This window comes from Geotrypetes seraphini, chromosome 2, assembly GCF_902459505.1.
Source record: "Geotrypetes seraphini chromosome 2, aGeoSer1.1, whole genome shotgun sequence".
NCBI classification, from domain to species: domain Eukaryota; kingdom Metazoa; phylum Chordata; class Amphibia; order Gymnophiona; family Dermophiidae; genus Geotrypetes; species Geotrypetes seraphini.
The window spans coordinates 374,774,687-374,796,874 of NC_047085.1; the positions used below are offsets into that span (position 1 = coordinate 374,774,687).

General features: G+C 40.6%; 1 protein-coding gene across 2 annotated transcripts in view; it reads right to left on the minus strand.

Moving 5' to 3' along the window:
• Positions 1-8,927: 8,927 nt before the first annotated feature.
• The window catches only part of EPB41L4B (erythrocyte membrane protein band 4.1 like 4B), a 449,748-nt gene continuing 436,487 nt past the window's right edge, over positions 8,928-22,188 (minus strand). The window contains exons 25-26 of one of the 2 annotated variants that reach the window (XM_033930624.1): positions 20,892-21,052; positions 8,928-9,716 (exon numbers count right to left, since the gene is read on the minus strand). In XM_033930624.1, the coding sequence (XP_033786515.1) occupies positions 9,647-9,716; positions 20,892-21,052 (231 nt within the window). In that variant the 3' untranslated portion in view covers positions 8,928-9,646. The remainder of the gene's footprint in view (positions 9,717-20,891; positions 21,053-22,188) is intronic. The other variant, XM_033930625.1, reaches the window with a different exon arrangement.

The window sequence follows — 22,188 nt, forward strand, 5'->3', positions numbered from 1 at the left end:
CACTGATGGTCTTGACTCAATGGTGATTTCCAAGCATATCATCTTTGTGGCATGCCTGAACCCTACCATCACCATCACACAAAAAACTCAAGTTTTCATTATGACAGGTGTCAAAAGACCACTCTCCTTTGTTGTATCACCTGTTGGAAAATTTTTATTTAATATCCTATCCCTTGATGGAAAAGGATAACAGCACAGAAAAGTTATTATCTCCTTCCTTTGTATTAAAACAGGAGACAATCAGTAAAACAAGCGCCCAAGAATGACAGTAACCACTTATCCCCTAGCACATGAAAGACTCTCTTAATCACCTTCCTCTGAAGTATGATGGATTCTTTTATGAAAACATGCTAGCATTCTACTGAGTGCATGTGTGATTGATGTGTCTAATGGTGCTTAGATGGTGACTCTGGCTGTGAAGAACTAAGGCCGGTGCCGGGCAGATGTATATAGTCTGTGTCCCATATATGGCACTATGGTTTAGGATTGGAGACAGCTTCGATGGAAACTCTAATAACTGGAAAGTGAGGACAGTACTGGGCAGACTTTTACAATTTGTGTCCCGCTAAAGAAAAGATTTGGATAGGTTGGAGTAGGCTTCAATGGCAACACCAGTAGTTGCAACCTAAGGACAGCGCCGGACAGATTTCTATGGTCCATGTCCCAGAAAGATAACGATCAAGTATTATATATCACATTCATTGTTGGTTTAATCATGAATTGATAATGAGTGTGACTGGGTAGACTGATGGGACTATTCAGGTCTTTATCTGCTGTCATTGACTATGTTACTGTGACAGGCAAAATTAAGACTCCCATGACACAGGGACAAAGTTTGTCTCCTTCCCTGCAGGCTCTGTCCCCATCCCCACCCAATCCCTGCAGGCTTCGTCTCCACCCCCGCAGACTGTCTTCATTTGCACAAGCCTATAACACACGATTTCATATTTAAATCTTTTTTATTAAGGTATAAAAAAGGGAGAATATTCTGTACAACTGTTTATACATCACAAACAGAGCTTTCCATTTCAATCTGGTCTTGGTACAATCTTCCCAAAGATTTGGCTATCTGTGTTTTTACATCATCTGGGTAGGTAACTGGATTGTCTTTCAGACATGGGCATAGAAGAGAACCAACACTGTGTACTTAACAGGAAAATGTTGGAAATTCACCTTGATGCCAGCAATGATGGAAGAATCTATTGCAGTAACGGTTAAGATGCTTGAGCAGCTGGGCACATGATGGAAGGCCATTGCAGATGATAGGAGTCTGATCAGCGGACAAGACTCTTGTTGCCACATCAAAGGCAGACAAGACACAAATGATGCCATTTAACAGTAGTTCAATTAAATCCAAAAGCAGCTTCTACAGGGTTTTTTTGATGTTTTTTTTTTTTTTTTTAAATCACTGAATTCAGTTACCAATTGTCTAAGATGTGTTAAGTTTTTACATATTTATACTATTCTCAAGTTCAGGGACAAAATATGTCCCTGCCCCGCAGTTAACCTCGGGTACCCATCCCAATGTCATTCTCTACTCACAATACTGTGTGGATGTAAAAACTCTTGCTACTGAACACAAAACTAAGAAGCACATCACAACTTACTTCTTGATCATCCTAATCTAACTGAGTTGCATCATAATACCATAAGAGGCAAAAGGGCTCATAATCGAAAGAGAAAAATGTCCAAAAACTGTCCTAAGTCGTCACTTGGACAAACATTTCTCAAAAACGTCCAAATGCCGATAATAAAACTGGGTTTTGGACGTATTTCTAAACGACCTAGGCCTTTATAGTGCCGCTGAACGACCAAAACTAAATGGAGCATTTTGGGAGGAGTGTTGAAGGCGGGACGTAGGTCGGCTTAGACTTAGTCGTACAGCATGTATAACTGAAAATTTTACAACAGAGCCTAGACGGAACTTGGACGCTGTGACTTAGACCATGTAAAACTTGGTCTGTCACAAAAACTCACCTAAAGTCACTAGATAAGCACTGAAAACACATAAAACAGACCCCCACACACTACCCGAGTGATCACCGACCCCCCCCCATAAAAATTTTAATCACAACTTTAAAATTCAGCCTCCAGACCATCATCACCTGGCCGCTTGGCATAGGAAAGCCTAGTCGTCCAGCACAGAGGCAGCTTAAGTCATCTTGGGGGTGGGTTAGGGACCCATAGAGAGGAGGACCCATGCCCATAAGCCCCTGTAATCACTGCATTGATACTTAAATATGTGAACTGACCTATACACCCCCTAAACCCTTTTGTACTGGCATAAAAGTAGCTCCTGCAGCCACAAGGGCTATTGGGGTAGTAGATAAGTGGGTCTAGAGGATTCTGGAGGTGGTTTGGGGGGCTCACCATATCCTATAAGGGAGCTGTAGGGAGGAGAAGCCATGGCACCCTTTTTGTGAAGTTCATAGCAGTGCCCTGTAAGGTACCCCACTATTTAGGTGGCATGTCTGGGTGTGCAGTCTATCACTTTGCAGACTCCTCCCACGAACAACAGGGCTTGTTCTAGGTGTTTTGGACTTGGACAGAAAGTTGGACGAAAATGTGGTATAAAGATGGATGATTTAGTGGCTTGGATGATCAGATCGGCAGGACGTATAAGTAGACGATTTTCAAAATAAAAAAAAGTTGGGACGTATCTTTCGAAAATGTGTCTTAAGCTATGTTTTTACTTTGGACGACTTGCGAGATGGACATAAACGGACTTAGACATCCCTTTCGATTATGCCCCTCAAAGCTCTTTTTACCTTCAGGAAAGCAGATATGGAATGCATTTTAAAGCTGAAGTCTCTTTCCTTACCTAAGAAAGCCTTTTCTGGAGCAGAGCAAAAAAGAAAATGGTTGAGGCATGGAGCCACTAGACAATTTCTTAGCCAGGGATTAAGCCATTAATAGCTCAACACATAGCTGAATCAAGAGACAATGAAAGCTACATGACCATGGGGATAATCAATTTTGCAAAATATTACAAATGAAATTGAATAAATTAAACTCTCACTATCCTTTCTTATGAGAGGGGTAATAGTGGGTACTGCTGAAAATAAAGGTAGCCAGGTCAGAATCCCAAGGAGTTTTCAGTACTAGAGAAGAAAAAAAAATTGGAGATTATGTTTTGTCCCACCCAATGCTTTCTCTAAGGATTGGTTGGGTATATGCAAATTTGTTTTTGTGTGAGAGATGTTCAAAAACCCCAAAATTTTCCAGATTTGCAAGTATTTTTGTGAACAACCATGTAAAATCTGAGAGCGATGCTCCTAGAATGTGTGGGTGATTGCTCACTCACTCCGCTTAGAGGGAGCATAGGTCCCACCCCTATAGTGAACTTTGTAATTAGTTCAGATTATATTAATACATTTCTTTGTATAATTTCCTTAAAACAGTTTTTCTGTTACATTTCTCATGCACTGGTATTTCCATTGTCAAGTTATATGCTTGAATTTTGTATTTAAAATTGCATAAAAATTAAATAAAGAATTAGAGATTAACAGCTTTACTCTAGTCTAGAGAGATATAAATATCCTCATAGTACTGTATAATGAGTAAAGACAGTGAATAAAATAAATAAAACATATTTGTTTTATATCCCTGTACAGGTTGGGAGTTAGTCAGAGTCAAAGATACATTTCTTTGAAAATTTTACATTACATTCAGAAAGATGCTCAAGTCAGGTGGATTACTGGTGTTCAAAACCAGTCCTTTGCACCCCATCCTCCCCTGCCCCAAAAGCATATGAGGTTTTTGGATATCCTTCAAGATTACATATGAAGATATACCTACATTCACTAGAGGCAGTAAACGCCAACATACCTTTTGCATATTTACTAGAAATATCCTGAAGATTCAACTGGCTTGGGGTATTGATGGATTCAGTAGACCAGTTGTAATCCTTCAGAAGTAGACAATGAGGCCCATATTCTATAAACAGTGCCTAATTTAGGTAGAAAATGCCGTTTAAAAATGATTAATATTGTTTCTAAAAATAAATGTGTCTACCAGTGCCTAAAAACAAAAACATCCCAGCGCCTGCATCGCAGCTATGGAGGCACTTCACAACGCCTAACGTCACTGTAGGGGTAGCTAATGCTTGAAGTGGCATTAGGCGTTGTAAAGTACCTCTGTAGCTGTGATTCACGTGAAAGATAAGCGCTGGAAATGTAGGACTTTAAAACTCTGGCCTACATTTCCAGTATCTACCTTTCACGAAGCTGCAATTCTATACACGGTGCCATTGAATGATTAACATTCAATTGGTGGTCATTTTTTAGGCGGCAGCCACCTCACTGTTTATAGAATCTAGCCCCAAATGCTTCCTACTTGAGAATGACACAGTGGCTGTTACCCAAGGCTAGCCGCGGGTAACCCACCAAAACAGTATTGGGGGGGGGAATGCTCAATGCGGGTATGGGGACAAGGCCATCCACCGCCCCGTGGAGTGGTGAATAACCTTGTCCCCGCAGTTAAGGAAGGGAACGTGTGCGGTCACCGATTGCGTGCAGCCCCCTCCCTCCTTCCTACCTACCCGAATCAATCTCCCTCCCTCTTACCTTCGTGGCACGTTTTCAGATTGAGTAACTTCTTCAAAGCCGTCAGAGCCTGCATTCAATCGCGTGCGTCTGTGTGCGGAAGCTTTTCTAACGCGAATTCCAGTTGCATCAGAGGAGAAGCTTCTGCCCATAGATGCACGCTACTGCTTGCAGGCTCCGACGGCTTTGAAGAAGTTACTCAATCTTATAAGGCACCACAAAGGTAAGGGAGAAGGAGGGAGATAGATTCGGGTAGGTAGGAAGGAGGGAGGGGGCCATATGAGGGGTGTCGAAGGGCGGTGAGGTGGTGCGAGGGAAGGGTGGTGAAGGAAAGGAACAAACACTGAAAGGAAATGGGGAACAGATAGTGGGGAGAAGACGCTGAGGGGAAATGGGGAAGACAGAGTGGAGAAAAGACGCTGAAGGGAAATTGGGAAGACAGAGTGGGGAGAAAACGCTGAAGGGAAATGGGGAACAGAGAGTGTGGAAAAGATGCTGGAAGGGAAGAAGACAGAGATGCCAGGCTAAGGGGGGAGCGGAGGGAAGAAGATGGGTGCCAGACCAATTGGAGGGGGGGGATGAAGAGAGAGGCACAGTAATAGACTGGAGCAAATGGAAGATGCAGAGAGAAGACAGACATTGGATGAAAATAATTGAATGAGAAGATGAGGAAAGCAGAAACCAGTCAAGAAAGGTAGAAAAAAAAAATATTCTATTTATTTTCTTTTTTTTGCTTTAGGATAAAATAGTGTATTAGTTGTGTTTATAAAAATTTATAAACAAAGCCCTGCCTCTTTCTCTAGTTCAGCAGCCAGAACTTTGATTTATAAGGATGGAATAAGCTAAATATTGCAGTACTGAGGCTTGTGTGGATGCTGCAGGGATAGTAGTCGTGTGGATGGGGCGGGGGCAGTGGTTGTGGGGACAGGGTGGGGACAGTGGTCGCAGGGACATGGTGGTGACGGGGACAATTTTTTCCCCCGTGTCATTCTCTACTTCCTACATGGCCCTTGTCCCCTTAAGCAAGGAACTTTGAAGGACATCTAGTGGTTAGAGATAATATTGCAACCTTAAGCTTCTCAGTAAATTGGATCAAGTTTATCGTCATCTAATATATGAGCACTCCTCTTCAAGTGATCAAGGAAGTTTCAAGTTTCAAGTTTATTAGTTTTAATATACCGACCATCAAACAAATATCTGGCCGGTTAACAGTAAAAATTTAAAAGATAGGAAGACTAAAAAATTAAAGATAAAATAAGTTGGTATATTAAATATATAGTGTGAACATAAATATTATTAACAGGACAAACTTGAGAGTGAGGGTAGATGGGAGAGGAGGGGAAAAGTTACATATTTAAGAAGAAAAAGGAGATAGTGGGGTTGGGATAAGACATATAGGGTGGGGTCGCTTTATTAAAGCGGTTTGTTGCTGGAATGAAAAGGAAAGAAGATGAGTCTAAGCACTCGGAAATGCATCACAGAATAAGAAGGTTTTTAGGCCTGTCTTAAATTTATCTAAACATTGTTCATCGCGAAGTTGTTGTTGTAGGAGGTTCCATAAGGTTGGAGCTGTTACTGCAAAATTTACTTTTCGTGTACAATAAAAGTCTTTTATGGAGGGAATAAAAATAAGTTTTTGATCAGTTGACCTTAGGGTGTGTGGGGAGCATTGGGGTATGAGAAGTTTATCAAGGAAAGAGGGCTGGTGACAGAGTTTTATTTTAAAAGAAAGTAAAATGATTTTATAGGTAATACGGTGAGAGATGGGGAGCCAATGTGCTTTTTTTAGAAGAGGAGTGACATGGTCATATTTGCCTATTTTATAAATAAGTTTTATTGCAGTGTTTTGTATTAGTTGTAGGCGTCAAATTTCTTTTTGAGGGAGACCATTGAGAAGTGAGTTGCAATAATCTAGATGAGAGATAACTAGAGAGTGTGTCAGAATAGTAATTGAATCGGACTCTAGGACAGAAATTAAGGACCGGATGATACGTAGTTTGAAAAAACAGATTTTTGCGACTGTACTTATATGATCGTGGAAAGTAAGATCCCTATCAATGATAACGCCTAATAGTTTTATTTTTGTGTCCATTTGAATTGGAGTAGATTTGATTGAAATATTATCCAATAAGGATTCTGAGGTTTTGATTGGAAGTAGGAGGCCTCGGGATTTATCTAAGTTGAGGGAAAGTTTATTTGTGAACAGCCAATCGCTTATAATGTCCAGTTTGTTATTTATGTCTTTTATGTCTGAAATATTTGATGTATTGACTGGGTGAAGCAGTTGGATGTCGTCTGCGTATGCGAAGATTGTAAATCCGATAGATTGGGCTAATGTAAGAAGAGGAGAAAGAAAGATATTAAATAGTAGTGGGGAAAGGATCGAACCTTGAGGGACACCATACGGTTGTGTCGTAGCAGAGGAGGTGACATTGTTTGTATGAACTATACTGTAGCGCTCGTTAAAGAAGGATGTGAACCATGAAAGAGCTGCACGTGTGATACCACAGTCTTTGAGTCTGTTAATGAGAAGAGAATGATCGATGGTATCAAAGGCTGCTGCTAGGTCGAGGGAAATAAGAACAACAGATTTTTGATGGTCATGGTAATATTGAATAGTTGTAATAAGGCCTAATAGTGACAGTTCTGTTGAATGCGAAGAGCGGAATCCAGTTTGGCATGGGTGTAAAGCATGGGTTTTTTCAATAAACTCTGTGAGTTGGGAATGGATGATTTTTTCAGTTAATTTTGAGATCATAGGTAAATTAGCGATAGGGCGGTAAGTCCTAGGTAGAGAGGGATCTAAGTTGTGTTGTTTGAGTTTTGGGAAAATAAGGGCTGTTTTCCAGGCAGTAGGTACAATACAGTCGGAGAGAGATTTGGATATCATTTCTGAGATGAATGGGCCAAAGAAGGAGAAAATTTTTTTGAGGATGGAAGGGATTATTGGAAGCGTTTAGGGATTGTAAAATAAGATGGAGATTTGTTAGAGAGGGCATTTTAAAGTTGGAGAGGGTGCTGAATGGAAGATGTAAAGAGTCATTGGGGTTTTGAGAAGAGGAGGAATTGGGATCTAGGGGTAATGGTCCAAGTTGTGATCTGATGTTCTTGATTTTAGTATCAAAGAAAAATGAAAGTTCATCTGCATGAGGGTGGGTAGAAGGAGGTTGGTTTTTTTTCTTAGAATATTTAGAGAGTGACTGAGCTATGCTAAAAAGAATGGAAGAAGTACGAGTGGAGGTAATGAGTTTGGAATAATATTCTTTTTTAGTTTGTTGGATGGTTTTTTTATAATGAGAGGCTTTTTCCTTATACATAATGTGAAGATTGTTGAGGCGTGTTTTGCGCCATCTATTTTCGATAGAACGTAATTGTCTACGGAGTAGGGCAAGATTTTCGTTGTACCATGGTTGTTGTTTTTTATGGGTCTGATTTGAAGAGGGGTGTTTTTCTACTTGGGGTGTCAAAGAGTCTAATAGAGATTTGGTGGAAGTTTCCCAAAGTGAGAACTGTTCTGAAATAGGGATAGAAGAAAAGTCTTTGAGGTTTAAATCGAAAGAAGTTTGAATAGCAGACAGGGTTAAGTCATTGGTCTTGCGGATGTTATAATTATTCATTTGTTGTACTTGGCTGAATGGTACTGGGAAATCTTGGTGCCATGTAATTAGAGTGTGATCAGACCAGGGTAAAGTATGAAGTTGGAAGTTTTTAAAAAGATGTTTAATTGGAGTGGGACAGAGAACCATATCCAGAATGGGTAGGCCTAGAGATAAGGGGAGATAATGATAGATCAGAGATTAACGTTAAGAGTTCTGAGGTATTATAATGATTGGGAGAATTAAAATGTATGTTAAAATCTCCGAGGATTACGGAATCAGGGTAAGCAATGTTAAAGTCTGATATAGTAGAGATAAGAGAAGAAAGTGATGATTTTGTTACTGGTGGGGGAAGGTAGATAAGAAGAAAATTAAGGGAAGAAGAGTGTTTAATGGAAAATTGGAGAGTTTCAGTGGGGGCATAGGAGGTTAAGTTGGAGGTATTTGGATGAAGGGGAATGGAGTTGTGATAGATAACTGCTATGCCTCCTCCTTTTTTATTTGGACGGGGTTGAAAAATTGCCTTGAAATTAAGAGGGCAGGCTTGGGTTATGACAGATCTGTCACCAACATACTGTGCAAGATCAAGTAATCAAGGATTCACAGTCAAATAATGGTTTGTTATATAATTGTCAAGGAGGTATTATGGGTGCAAAATTTCAAAATAACCTGATCACTGTCCTAGATATACTCTCTATAATTACTATAGGTGATGCAATCCATGAGTTGTCATGAATACATTGAGCATCTATCCAAACTGCTCTGAAACACTGAAGTGGCCTTGCTGAAAAAGACACATTTCTCATTTGATAATAAAATTTAAAAAATGGAAATGTTAACTTCTGATGGCTTGTACATATATACATTTTTAATAATATTTACATACATTTATGCAGAGCTTTATGGTCAATGTTCCTAGGACCATTATTTTTCAAGAAGAAGATAACAGTCCTTAGGATGAAGGTAGAATAATCTTTTATGACTTGAGAAAATTATTCTTCAATCAATGGCAACAGCTTGGTGCAAATTAGAAGAAATATAAAATGCCATACTTATTTTGTTCTAAGCTGCTATCAAAATATTCTGCTTAACATTATTAATCTCTGTTCAGTTATTAACAATATATATATATATATTTACACATATATACAAAACAGGAGGTCATTTTCCCTGCCTTCTCACCTTCCTTTCCTTAGCTGCATCAAAAGAACCTTAAGATTTTCTTGGCACTGTTAGCTATCCCTTCCATATAAGTGAACTGAAGGGTTAAATGGTTTCTTACCTAGCAGTAATTCAAGAAACAATCCCTTTGTTATAAAGACAAGCCCAAGCTCTGTTAGTCTGTGCAACAGCCGACAATCAAGAATCATAGGCACATAGTGCATGTCAACACCTTTTCATGGTGTGAACCATTGTTAACACAGTTGGGAAAAGAATATCAAGCAACAGAAGGCATTAAATGGCCTTTCTACTGATCCATCTTCCACAGAGCAGATATGGGAATTTTCATAGTTCTGTCATCAGCAGTCTTTTCATCATCTTCTCTCTTTCAAGTTCACGCCTCAGAGCCTCAGCACTGCAATTAAGGCAGAATGAAATAACCACATACATTAATAACACATTTGGAAGGCCATAATATACATCACACATCTCACACAGAAAATAATTACAATTGCCTGCAAAAAAACAATGTTACTCCTTTAAATAATAAATGCTGCTACTATTACTATTATTAATTACTTCTATAGTGCTACCAGATGCAGGCAGCGCTGCACAGAGTCACAAAACATAAGAAAACAGTCCCTACTTGAAAGAGCTTACAGTCTAAACAGGCAAGATAGACAAACAAGATGTCATGGATACAGTTAAGAGGAACAGTTAATCAGCGGGCTGGGTTGGAGGGCAGAGGAGTAGGGTTAAGGATTGAAAGCTATATCAAAAAGGTGGGTTTTCAGTCTGCTTTTAAACAAGGGAAGGGGCTTGACGGACAAACTCAGGTCATTTATTCCAGGCATAGGGAGTAGCTAGATGAAAGGAACAAAGTCTGGAATTGGCAGTGGAGGAGAAGGGTAACACTAAGAGTGACTTATCTGAGGAATGGAGTTCTCTGGGTGGTGTATAAGGAGAGAGAAGCGAGGAAAGGTATTGAGTGGCAGCAGAATGAACACACTTGTAGGTCAGCAATAAGATCTTGAACTGTATGCGATGGCAGACAGGGAGCCAGTGAAGTGAAGAGGGGTGACATAAGCGTAGTGAGGTTCGTAGAAGATGGGTCTTGCAGCAAAGTTTTGCACAGATTGCAAGGGGAGAGGCGACACTGCGGGATATCAGTTAGGAGTAGATTGCAGTAATCTAAATATGAGGTTATGAGAACCTGGACAAGGATCCAGGTAGTGTGCTAAGAAACAAAGGGGCGAATCTTGGTGAAATTGAAGAGATGGAGGCGATAGGTCTTAGCAGCTTGTTGGATATGGGTAGAAAATGAGAGGTCGGAATCTAAGACCACTCCAAGGTTGTGAGCAGAGGAGACTGGAACAATGACAGTATTATTTAGTGAGATGGAGAAAGGAGGAGGAGGAGTAGAGGGTTTAGGAGGAAAGAGAAGCAGCTCAGTCTTGGACATATTCAGTTTCAGATGATGGCAGGACATCCAGGCAGCAGAGTTAGCCAAACAAGCAGAGCCTTTTTCTTGGACTTTAGGTGAAATTTCAGGTGTAGAGAGGTAGATCTAGGAGTCATCAGCATATAGGTGATATTGGAAGCCATGGGAGGAGATCAGGACTCTAACTTCTTCCTATATGGAAATGTAATTATGAATAAGTGGTTTGATTACCTTACAGATAATTGTTAGAATTTGTATAGGTAAAAAAAAATTGAGCTCCTAAATTTAAGCGCTTGTTAGGTTCCTAAATCTGTCCCTTATTTTCAGTTAAATTTAAGAGCCTCCATTTTAAGCTGAAAGTGTAATTTTAATACGACCCCCCCCCACCTGAAAAATGCCTCTGCTGTAAAAGCAGTGGTGGGGGATTATTTCAGGTGGTCACTGAATCTTGACTGTGGCTAGAGAAGTTTTGTTGGAGGAGTTGGAGGCCCTTTTCCCAGGAGGGAGGGGGAAGGTTATAAAAGAGAAAGAAGGAGTATGATCCTGGCTTTTGATTGTTTCTTTCGCCTGTCAGAGCCCTGAGACCGAGGGAGTTTCCTGAAAACGTTTGGGAGGGAATGACAAGATTGTGTAAATAGTGAAGACTAAAGGAAATTGGAAGTAACAGGGGGAAATCAGTTGATAGTACCAAATTGTCTGCCAGTTTATTGAAGAATCAATAATTAAGGAATAGTTTCTTGCAATATCCCTTCATATATAACACCCTTCAAGAGTTTAGCGATCCTCAGAAACACCACTTTGTGTTCGATAAGTTTTCATTACACAAAAGCTTTATGTGTTGCATCGTCATTCGATCAATAAATATTAATAAGTATTTTTTAATAAATATTTTATTTATTTATGTTTTTATCTTTAAATATAAATATTTCTTTCACATTCAAAAGATTTCATTCAATATTACAAAAAGTATTAGCTAGTATTTAGCTTTCTTTGATACTCAGAAACACCACAAAGAAAGCTAAGTGGTGTTTCTGAGTATCAATAAACTCTTGAAGGGTGTTATATATGAAGGGATATTGTAAAAGACTATTCCCTAACTATTGATTATATGGCATAACTCCCATCAGTATCTATCATAAGAGTGCTAGTTATATGATAATTTATTGAAGATGCCATAATAATGGATTCTAAAGTGAAAAGGAGGTGATAGGGGAAAATCTTGTGATGGAACCGGAGTATCTGCCTTTCACAGAGTGAGTGTACATAGTTCAAAGACTGTTCTTTAATCAACTTTAAATAAAGTTCCAGTTTGTTTCACTCATATCTCGGACTGAGCTGTCTTTTACTTCAGAAGGAGAGTGTGGAGTTTGAGTGGGATGAGTGAAGTCCCAGAGCTGACCATCCTCCTGTCTACCTGATCACTACAGGTTTATCTCCTACTAAGTTTCAAGTTCAAGTTTATTATGGGACTTGATAAATCGCTTAATCGGATATTCTAAGCGATGTACATTTAAAATTTACAATATAAAAACGAAAAACAATAACAATGCAATACATTACAATACATACAGTTTTAAATAATAGCTAAAATACTCTAAATTTGAACATTGTTAAACAAGGGGAAAGGAGGGATGAAATACAATTTTAAAGTAAAGAAGAAACATTGAGGGAAAATACAAAAGGGATATAGTTAAAACAGGTTTAATCAAATAAATATAATTCATGAAGTATAAAATTATGTAGAAAAGGCATCTTTAAAAAGGAAAGTTTTCAACTCAGTTTTAAATTTTCCAAGGTCTTTCTCCTCCCGTAAAGTAATAGGGAGGGCGTTCCATGTTTGCGGTGCCGTACAAGAAAAAATAAATTGTCTCCTTGTATTAATAATTTTTAATGATGAATCGTTAGCAGATTTTGTTCGCTAGATCGTAAAATTCTCTTTGCAGAATATGGAATAAGTGATCTATATAAAAAAGCAGGGGTCTTGTTAATCAAAGTTTTAAAGATAATTATACATAACTTATAAGTGATTCTGTAACTACTACTCCTAAGTCTTCCACCAAGCTCTTACAAAATGATTTTCCAAGGGCTGCTGAGTAGGGATGGTATCCATCTATCAAAGAAGGGAAGAAGTGTCTTCAGCGGCAGGCTGGCTAATCTACGGAAGAGGGCTTTAAACTAGAAGCGATGAGGCAGGGTTATCAAAGCCCCCGGGCGAGTATAAGCCCTCAGGTAAGTAAAACACTGAATACCTCTACACCAGGGGTGCCCACACTTTTTGGGCTTGCGAGCTACTTTTAAAATGACCAAGTCAAAATGATCTACCAACAATAAAATTTTAAAAAAACACAACGCACACTGTACGCATAGAAAATGTTAATTATCATTCCTATTCCAGGGTTTTTCAAAGAGGTCAAAGCAGATGACTCTATGCACTATCACCTCAGTAACAACCATACAAAAATAGACAAATATACCCCCCTCCCTTTTTACTAAACCACGATAGCAGTTTTTAGAGCACAGGGAGCTGCGCTGAATGCCCAGCGCTGCTCTCGACACTCATAGGCTCCCTGCGCTAAAAAACTCTATTGCGGTTTAGTAAAAGGGGACCTTAGTGTAAAATATAGACAGCAGATATAAATTGAGACACATTTCGATCACTAAATTTAAAATAAAATCATTTTTCCTACCTTGTCTGGTGATTTCATGAGTCTCTGGTTGCACTTTCTTCTTCTGACTGTGCATCCAGTCTTTCTTCCCTTCTTTCAGCCTGTATGCTTCCTCTCCTCCACACCTCATTCCCTACCCCAACTTTTCCTTCCTCTCTCCCTGCCCTTTCTTTCTCTCTGCCTCCCTTTCCTTTTTTTCTGTTTCTCTTCTTTCCTTCTGTCTCCCTGCCTGCCCTTTTTCTTTCTTTCTCCCTGCCCTCCCCCAAGACACTGCCACTGCCATCGGGCACCCAAACTGCCATCGGGGACCAGGACCCAAACCGCCACCAATAACAGGCCCGAAAGCCGACGCCAATAACACGCCCAAAAGCCGACGCCGCCCCAACCTCTCCCTGCTTCGGCCGACCAGCATCGCGAGGAACTGTTGGGGGAAATGCTGCCGGGTCCTGCCTTCGCAGAAACAGAAAGTAGGCAGGACCCGGCAGCAAGAAGAGGAAATGCTTCACTAACCTGTCTCCCGCCTTAGCCCGTAGCGAACGCTTGCTTCAGGGCTCTCAACATGTGCGTGCAGGCTTCCCTTCTCCCCCCCTCCCCCTCCCCGGGCATAACTTCCGGTTTCGGAGGGAAGAGAAGAGAAGCCTGCACGCACACGTTAGAGCCCGGAGCATAAGTTCGCTAGGGGCTGAAATCTCCAAGCCGGTTTTTTTGGTTTTTTTTTTAATGTTCAGCAGCGGCAGATGACAGCTGGGCGGACCGCCCAGCTAAAAGGCCCTAGGGAGAACACTGGAGAGGAAGGCTGATCGGCCCGTAGATCAGGACGGCAACACGAGTGCGATCGACTCGAGTTGCCTTCCTGAGCTACTGGTCAATCGCGATCGACGCGTTGGGCACCCCTGCTCTACACAGATGGAAAAAGGGGGCAATGTCTGGAAAGCAGTATATACTAATTCTTGAAGTATGGGAAACAAGATTCTGGATCTAGAAGCTGTGATGGAAAAAGAGGAATTGGATATAGTGGCGATCACAGAGACATGGTTCACAGAGAACCATGACTGGGATGTAGATATACTGGGCTATAATCTGTTCAGGAAAGACAGGGTAGGAAGAAAAGGAGGGGGAGTAGCGTTATATGTTAAAGATCATATTAAAACCACACTATTGCAGGATCTGCTGGGCAAGAAAGAAGCACTGTGGATCAGTTTGGAAAGAGGGAATGGTAAATATATTTACATTGGTGTGATATAAAGGCATCCTTCACAGATGGAAGAAATTGACAGAGATTTAATAGTAGACATTCAGAATATTTCTAAAAAAGGGGAAGTTTTACTACTAGGTGATTTTAACATGCCGGATGATGATTGGGGTATCTCTATTGTGGAGTCTTGTAAAAGTAGGGATATCATGGATTCTCTACAAGGAGAACTGTTCCAGCAGTTGGTAATGGAAACCACGCAGGATGGAGTCATACTGGACTTAGTGCTTACAAACAGGGAAAGTGTTTCTGATAGTACAGTGGGTGATCATCTGACATGCGGTGATCACTGCATGGTATGGTTTAATATTGAGACGAGTATAGAGAGGGCTCATTCAAAATTAAAGGTTCTAGACTTTTAAAAAAACCTAACTTTGTTCAGATGGGGGATTACATCAAGGAACTGTTGTCTGGATGGGAATGGCTGGAAGGAATAGAAATGAAGTGGGCAAAACTGAAAGGAGTTATTTTAAGGGCAATAGACCTTTTTGTGAGGCAAGTAAGTAAAAGAAAGAGGAAAAAAGTAGTAGTTGAGAAGGTAAGAAATAAGAGGTTAGCTTTCATAAACTACAAAAGATCACAGAAAGACGAAGACAGGCAAAAAATATCTGGAAAAGTTAAGAGAGGATGGTCAAGTAGTCAGGAAAGCAAAGATACAATTGGAATAAAAAAAAAATAGCTGATACGGTAAAATGGGGAGACAAAATAATTTTAGATATATCAATGATAGGAAGAATTGCAAAAGTGGCATTGTGAGACACAAAAGTGAAGGAGATAAATATATAGAAACTGATAAAGAAAAGGCTGAATTACTTAACAAATATTTCTGTTCTATGTTCATGGCTGAAGTACTGGCACTGGGACCGCAGAAGACAAACATGACAAATAGGGATGGAATAGTGCAAGACTCTGATCGATTTTCAGAGGATTGTGTTCGTGAGGAGTTAGCTAAACTAAAGATAGACAAAGCGATGGGGCTGGATGGTGTACATCCGAGGGTGCTGAAGGAACAGGGAATTTCTGGTAGCTCTGCTGACTGACCTATTCAATGCTTCTTTAGAGTCGGGAGTGGTACCGGAGGACTAGAGAAGGGCGGATGTGATCCCTCTACACAAAAGTGGAAGTAAGGAAGAAGTAGGGAATTATAGGCCAGCAAGTCTGACTTCTGAGGTAAGCAAATTGATGAAAACACTTTTAAAACAGAGAATGGTGAAGTTTCTGGAATACAGTGGATTACAGAACCGAAGGCAACATGGATTCACTAGAGGTGACCAGAGAATTGGTGACCAGAGAATTGGATAGAGGGCATGCCCTAGATATGGTGTATTAGATTTTAGCAAAGCCTGTGATAACATTCCACACAGATGTCTAATAAATAAACTGAGTGCCCTCAGGAAGGGCCCCAAAGTCACAGGCTGAGTCAGAAACTGGTTGAGTGGAAGTCAACAGAGGGTAGTGGTCAATGGAGATCGCTCTGAGGAAAGGGATGTTACAAGTGGTGTGCCTCAAGGTTCTGTTCTTGGGCCTGTTCTTTTTAACATTTTTATAAGAAATATTGCTGAAGGTCTGGCTAAGTCCCTCTATCTTCCTCTTTACTAAGTCCTTCCCCTCTTCATTGGAGTTCCTTTCTATATCAATTCCTATAAACCGTGTCGAGCTCTACTTTTGTGGAGATGATGCGGTATACAAACTTAAAGTTTAGTTTAGTTTAGTCTGGCGGGTAAGATTTGCCTCTTTGCAGATGATACCAAAATTTGCTACACAGTAGACATCCTGGATGGTGTAAATAACATGAAGAAAGACCTAGCAAAGCATGAAGAATGGTCTGAAATTTGGCAGCTAAAATTTAATGTAAGGAAATGCAAGGTCATGCTTTTGGGCTGCAAAAACCTGAAGGAACAGTACAGTTTAGGGGGTGAAGAACTTATATGCACAACAGAAGTGCAGGACTTTGGTGTGATTGTATGTGAAGATCATAAAGTGGCCTATCAGGATGAAAAGGTGATAGCAAATGCTAGAAGGATGCTAGGGTGCATAGGAAGAGGTATGGCCAGTAGGAAAAAGGAGGTATTGATGCCCCTGTATAAGACTGGTGAGATCTCATTTAGAATATTGTCTACAATTCTGGAGACTGCACCTTCAAAAAGATATAAAAAGGGGCCCCAAATAGGCAAAGTTTGCTTCAAGAAAGCAACAAAGCATTCCAGATCGCACAAATATCATAATTTTGTAATCCAGAAAACCAAAGAAGGCATAGAATGATGTTTCACCAAAGTCAGTCAAGCAGCATGAAGGATTTGATGTATCAATCAAGATTATGTGCAGATAAGTCCTGGAGACTTTTTTCCAAAAAGAAATATAGCTGGATGCCAGAGAATAGGATGTCTAATCTAACCTTATAAATGACTCTAAATAGCCCTCCAAAATGCCCTTGATTTAGTGCAAGGCCACCAAATATGACCCATAGATCCAATATCAGGGCAACCCCTCCAGCAAGTGGAAGGGACTCCTGGGAACATATGATGCAGATGAGCTGGGGTGAGATACCACATGTAAAGCATTTTAATAGCATTTTCCTTAACAGATACAGACAATGAACATTTCAAAACATTTATTTCAATAGTTTTCCAGTCATCTTCACTCAAAAAAGCTCCAATATTTATTCCCAATTAATTATTCCCTTTTTTTAAAAAAATATATTTTTCTCAGTCCCTTTGTCTCAATAATTCAATCCTTCTTGGTCGAATCTTATTTCTATGCAAATGATATTCCTTTAGTCTCTATCCAACATCTTAAGGTGGCCAAACAGGTTGAAAAGGTGACGGCGAAAGCTAGAAGGATGCTAGGTTGCATAGGGAGAGGTATGGCCAATAGGAAAAAGGAAGTATTGATGCCCCTGTATAAGACTTTGATGAGACCTCATTTTGAATATTGTGTACAATTCTGAAGACCGCACCTTCAAAAAGATATAAAAAGGATGGAGTTGGTCCAGAGGAAGGCTACTAAAATGGTATATGGTCTTCATCATAAGGCGTATGGGGACAGACTTAAAGATCTCAATCTGGAAACTTTGGAGGAAAGGCGTGAGAGGGGGGATATGAAAGAGATGTTTAAACACCTATATACTGTAAATGTGCATGAGTCAAGTCTCTTTGATTTGAAAGGAAACTCTGCAATGAGAGGGGATAGGATTAAGTTAAAAGGAGCCAGGCTCTGGAGTAATCTAAGGAAATTTCGTTTTTACAGAAAGGGTGGTAGATGCATGGAACAGTCCCCCAGAAGAGGTGGTGGAGACAGAGACTGTATCTGAATTCAAAAGGGCCTGGGATAAGCACGTGGGATCTCTCGGAGAGAGAAAGAGATAATGGTTACTGCGGATGCCATCATGTTTCTATGTAATCCTGACTTCACTGATCACCAGTTCTGCCTGGATGCTTTTGATAGTTGGCTCTTCTCCCATGATTACGGGGGTGGCATGGAATGAGAATACAATGCTGGTATTGAAAAGTCTCCACTGGTTGCCAATAAATGTAGAATCAATTACAAAATTGTGATGGTTGTTCACCACGCAATCTATAGGGTAACACCGTGGTATTTAAAGCAGGTATTGAAACATTATATACCTTCTAGACTGTTGAGGTCAGAATCTGCCATCAATAGAGGTGCTTGGTGAAACTCATTACAAAAAGATGCACGCAACAGCCATTTTTGTGGCAGGTCCTTTGAAATGGAAAGCTTTACCAGGATATTTGAGACTATGTAAAGACAAGATGTCTTAAGAAGCAACTAAAAACATATTCGCTGCGGGAAAATCATTACTGGAGGCGGGACCAGTGGAGGCATGGATGATCGCTGCTGGTTGTTGCCTAGGATGGGGCAACATCTGTTCTCTCATTGGGGAGGGGCTGGTGGTGTCTCCGGATCCATGGAGTGGGACTGTGCCGTGGACTCCTCCTCCTGGTTGTCCGCCGATGGAGGCAGAGTGCTATATTCTTCGGGAGCTGCCCATGAGCATCTGCCAGCCACCGAGATCAGTGTGGCCCGGTGCTGGATTGTTCTATCTCTGTGCATCATCTGCCTGGAAGAGATGAGTTGGAGCTGCAGAAGCTGGAAAACCCGACCTGATATCTGTCCTGTCTGGACTTTTGCCGTTGGGATTATTTAAAATTTGCTGAGGCAACAGAGCTGCTTCAGGAAATTGGACTTCTGTCAGACTTATTTGATTTTTTTCCCCAGTTTATGAATTATTTTAAATTTTATTCCATTGATTTTACCTCTATTGTTTTTATTTTATTAATTGAATTTCCCTGAATTCTATTGTTTAACAGTTCCTCCCTTATATTCCTTTTTACATATTCCTTTAATTCATTTAGATATCATTTACATAGATGGTGCTCCTATCTGTAAAGTTAAGAATTTCTATGAAATATTCTACATGCTTCTCTCCTCTCAACTCCTTCCTGCCCTACATATTCCTCCCTACCCTCTTCTAACCCCTTCCTCTGTAATGTCGCCTAGAGCTTGTATAGGTATCTGTGACGCACAAATGGAAGAAATAAAATAAATATTTTTTTTGTGAAAGCTTTTTACTAGGTAGTGATGTTTCAGATTTTGACACTGTTTTATTAAAGTTTTAGTAAGTTAGACAGCTTTGGAGGAGTGAGTAGATAATGTTTTACTGATTGTGTGTGTATATATACATGATTATGTATGTTTACTTTGTAAACCACGTAGGTCTTAGGCGGTGTAGAAATTTTTAAAATAAATAAATAAATCCTTCTAAGACACAAGCTCTTTGGGTGACTGGGTGCCATTCCTTTCCCTTGTAGCTTCCACCACTTGTAATTCAAACCTAGGACTATCTGACTCAATTAAATATTTGAGAATACTCCTCGATTCATAGCTCTCTTTCAACATGTCTCCTCAGTGGTCAAAGTCTTGCTTCTATTCCCTTCACCTTATTTGCTCTCTACGCAGCTATCTTGACAATGATTCATGTGCCAGTCTGTTATGCTCACTTGCCATCTCCCACTGTTGCAATAGTGTCCTCTCTGGCCTACTGCTGTCCAACTCCTTTCCCATGCCCACAGATCAGACCATGACTCTCTCCTTCTGGCACACCACCGCTAACTGCCTGTCTCCTTTCACATTCACTTCAAGATTCTCACCTTAGCCTATAAGGACCTCCATTCTGAAACTCCCTTATTTCTCCTTATGTCCCTTCACATGCCCTGCAGTCAACCACTGCCCACTGGGCCTGCCTTGAATCAACCTACCACTCTGCCTTCTTTTGCACTGCTCCCTTCCCTTGGAATTACCTCTATTTGGAGCTTCGTGGTGAATGGTCCTACCCAAGATTTAACACATCTTAAAACCCCATCTATACACAGATTTCCTCATTTGTAAAGAAGTAGGGATGCCCTCCAGCTGGCAGTTAGTACATCTGTTTTGTCTTCTTTCCCTCCCCCTTCTCTTTTCAATACCCTTTTTCTTAGTTTTCATCTTTCCTTTTCCAGATTTTAACTGTAAATAGCTTTAAGTTCATATGAAAGGCAGTATATCAAATGTGCAATAAACTAAATAAAACATATAGCAGCAATATTCAGCTGTTATTCATAGCGCAAAGCAGTCAACTTCAGCCATTTAGCTATATGGATAGAAGCTGAATATGTATAACTGCTGGCAGTGTGTACTTTCTATGTATATTCAGCACCACCACCTACTTGAACAGCAGCGTAGAACATTTTTTTTTCAAGACACTGAGGCAAGGTCTGAATATTGACCAGAATATTATCAAAAATAATAGTGCTAGGGCATTACTCGTAATCTACAGGAAGGAATACTTAGTGGTTGGGGAGAAGGGAGGCTTAATTCTTTCTTTCCAGAAAGGGGAATTTGTTCACTGAGTTAAAATATAAAGGAAGGCTGCTGAAAAAAATAGAGGAATCTGCAAGTAATGGCCAATGGTTGTCATTGGAGACAAACTCTAGAGCAGGAGTGGCCAAACACAGTCAGGTTATCAAGATTTTCACAATGAATATGCATGAGATATATTTATATACAATGGAAACAATACATGCAAAACAATATCATGCATATTTATTGAAAACCCAGCTGAGTTGTGGCCTTGAAGGTCTATAGTTGTCCATCTCTGCTCTAGAGACAACTAATTTTCTAAATAATATTACATAAATATACATTTATACATGTATTAAGAGAACTTTACAGTACCTGTCTGCTAAATAAATAGGTGTGTGTGTGGTAAGGTTGGTCTGTGTTGCTGGCAACGTCTCCATCAAAGGCCTTCCTGTCAATGTATGAGGTATAGGAGATAATCTCTTGGGAGATGACAGCACAGCATAACACTGTAGTTTATTATCTATTAATTCTTCCTAAAACAAAACATTATAGCACTAATCATTTTCTGAGAACCAAGTTAAAACAAAAAGCATAAGAGAATATAAATGGTAGCTGTGAACACATCTCTTCCAATGCTATATAAGGGAGGTCAAACAAGGGGAAAAATATAAGTCAGTAAGGTTAGAAAGATGGAGGGTAGAAGAAATGAGATGGAGAGAAATAGGAGATGAAGGAGAAAAATAGAAAAAGCAAACAGATCAAGAAACCAGAGGTACTAGAGAAATAAGTTAAAACATGAAAGAAAAGTAGAGATTAAAGAAAGGAAATAGAGAATATAGGAACATATAGAAAAGTAAAAGCATTACATTACATGAACTTAGGAGTGGAGATGCAATTTTGATACCGGACAATTTCAGGAAGTATTCCAAACAGCCTTAGGCACATGGGTTGGGCCCATGTGCCTAAGGCCCCACCCACAGGAGGGGCCCAAGGCAACTGGGCCTATTACGTACTGGGCCTGCTGGATGGACGGGCTTGGGACCCGTCCATCTGGTCAACGTTCTTAAAATATGGGGGGGGTGTCGGAGGTGGGGTCGCGACGGGTCTCACGGGTCAGCAGGGTGTTCGGGTGGGGGGCCGATCGGGGGTTCGGCGGGGCCAGATGTGGGAAACTATCGGGGCAGGAGGGATCCCTCCTGCCCATATTTTAGTGGGGGTGGGGGGTCGCCGTGGCAGGAGGGCTTGGGCTCCCTCCTGCCCCGGTTGTGTCAGTGGGGGGGGTGATCACTATCGCGGCATGAGAGATGAGCTGTCTCTCCTGCTGTGATCGTTGCTGGGGGAGGTAGGCAGGTTGCCGGGGCCGCTGAGCTGATTGCGGCAGCCATCATCAGCTCAGCGGCCCCCTTTTCAGCACTTATACCTGTTTTGACTTGGTCTAAGTCAAAACGTATAAGTGCCGACTAGGTAACCTGCCTAAACCTTTGGTTATACTTGCTGTACGACTATGTCTAGGTCGGCCCACCTCCCGCTCTTTCCCCTCCTCTAAAAACGCCTCTTTTCGCTCTATGCTTTTAGAAGGGAAGGCTTAAGCTAGTTTTAGATACTTAGACAATGGGTACTTAGGCGTTTTGATCATCCAAGTACCCATTTAGGCCACTTTGTAGAGGGT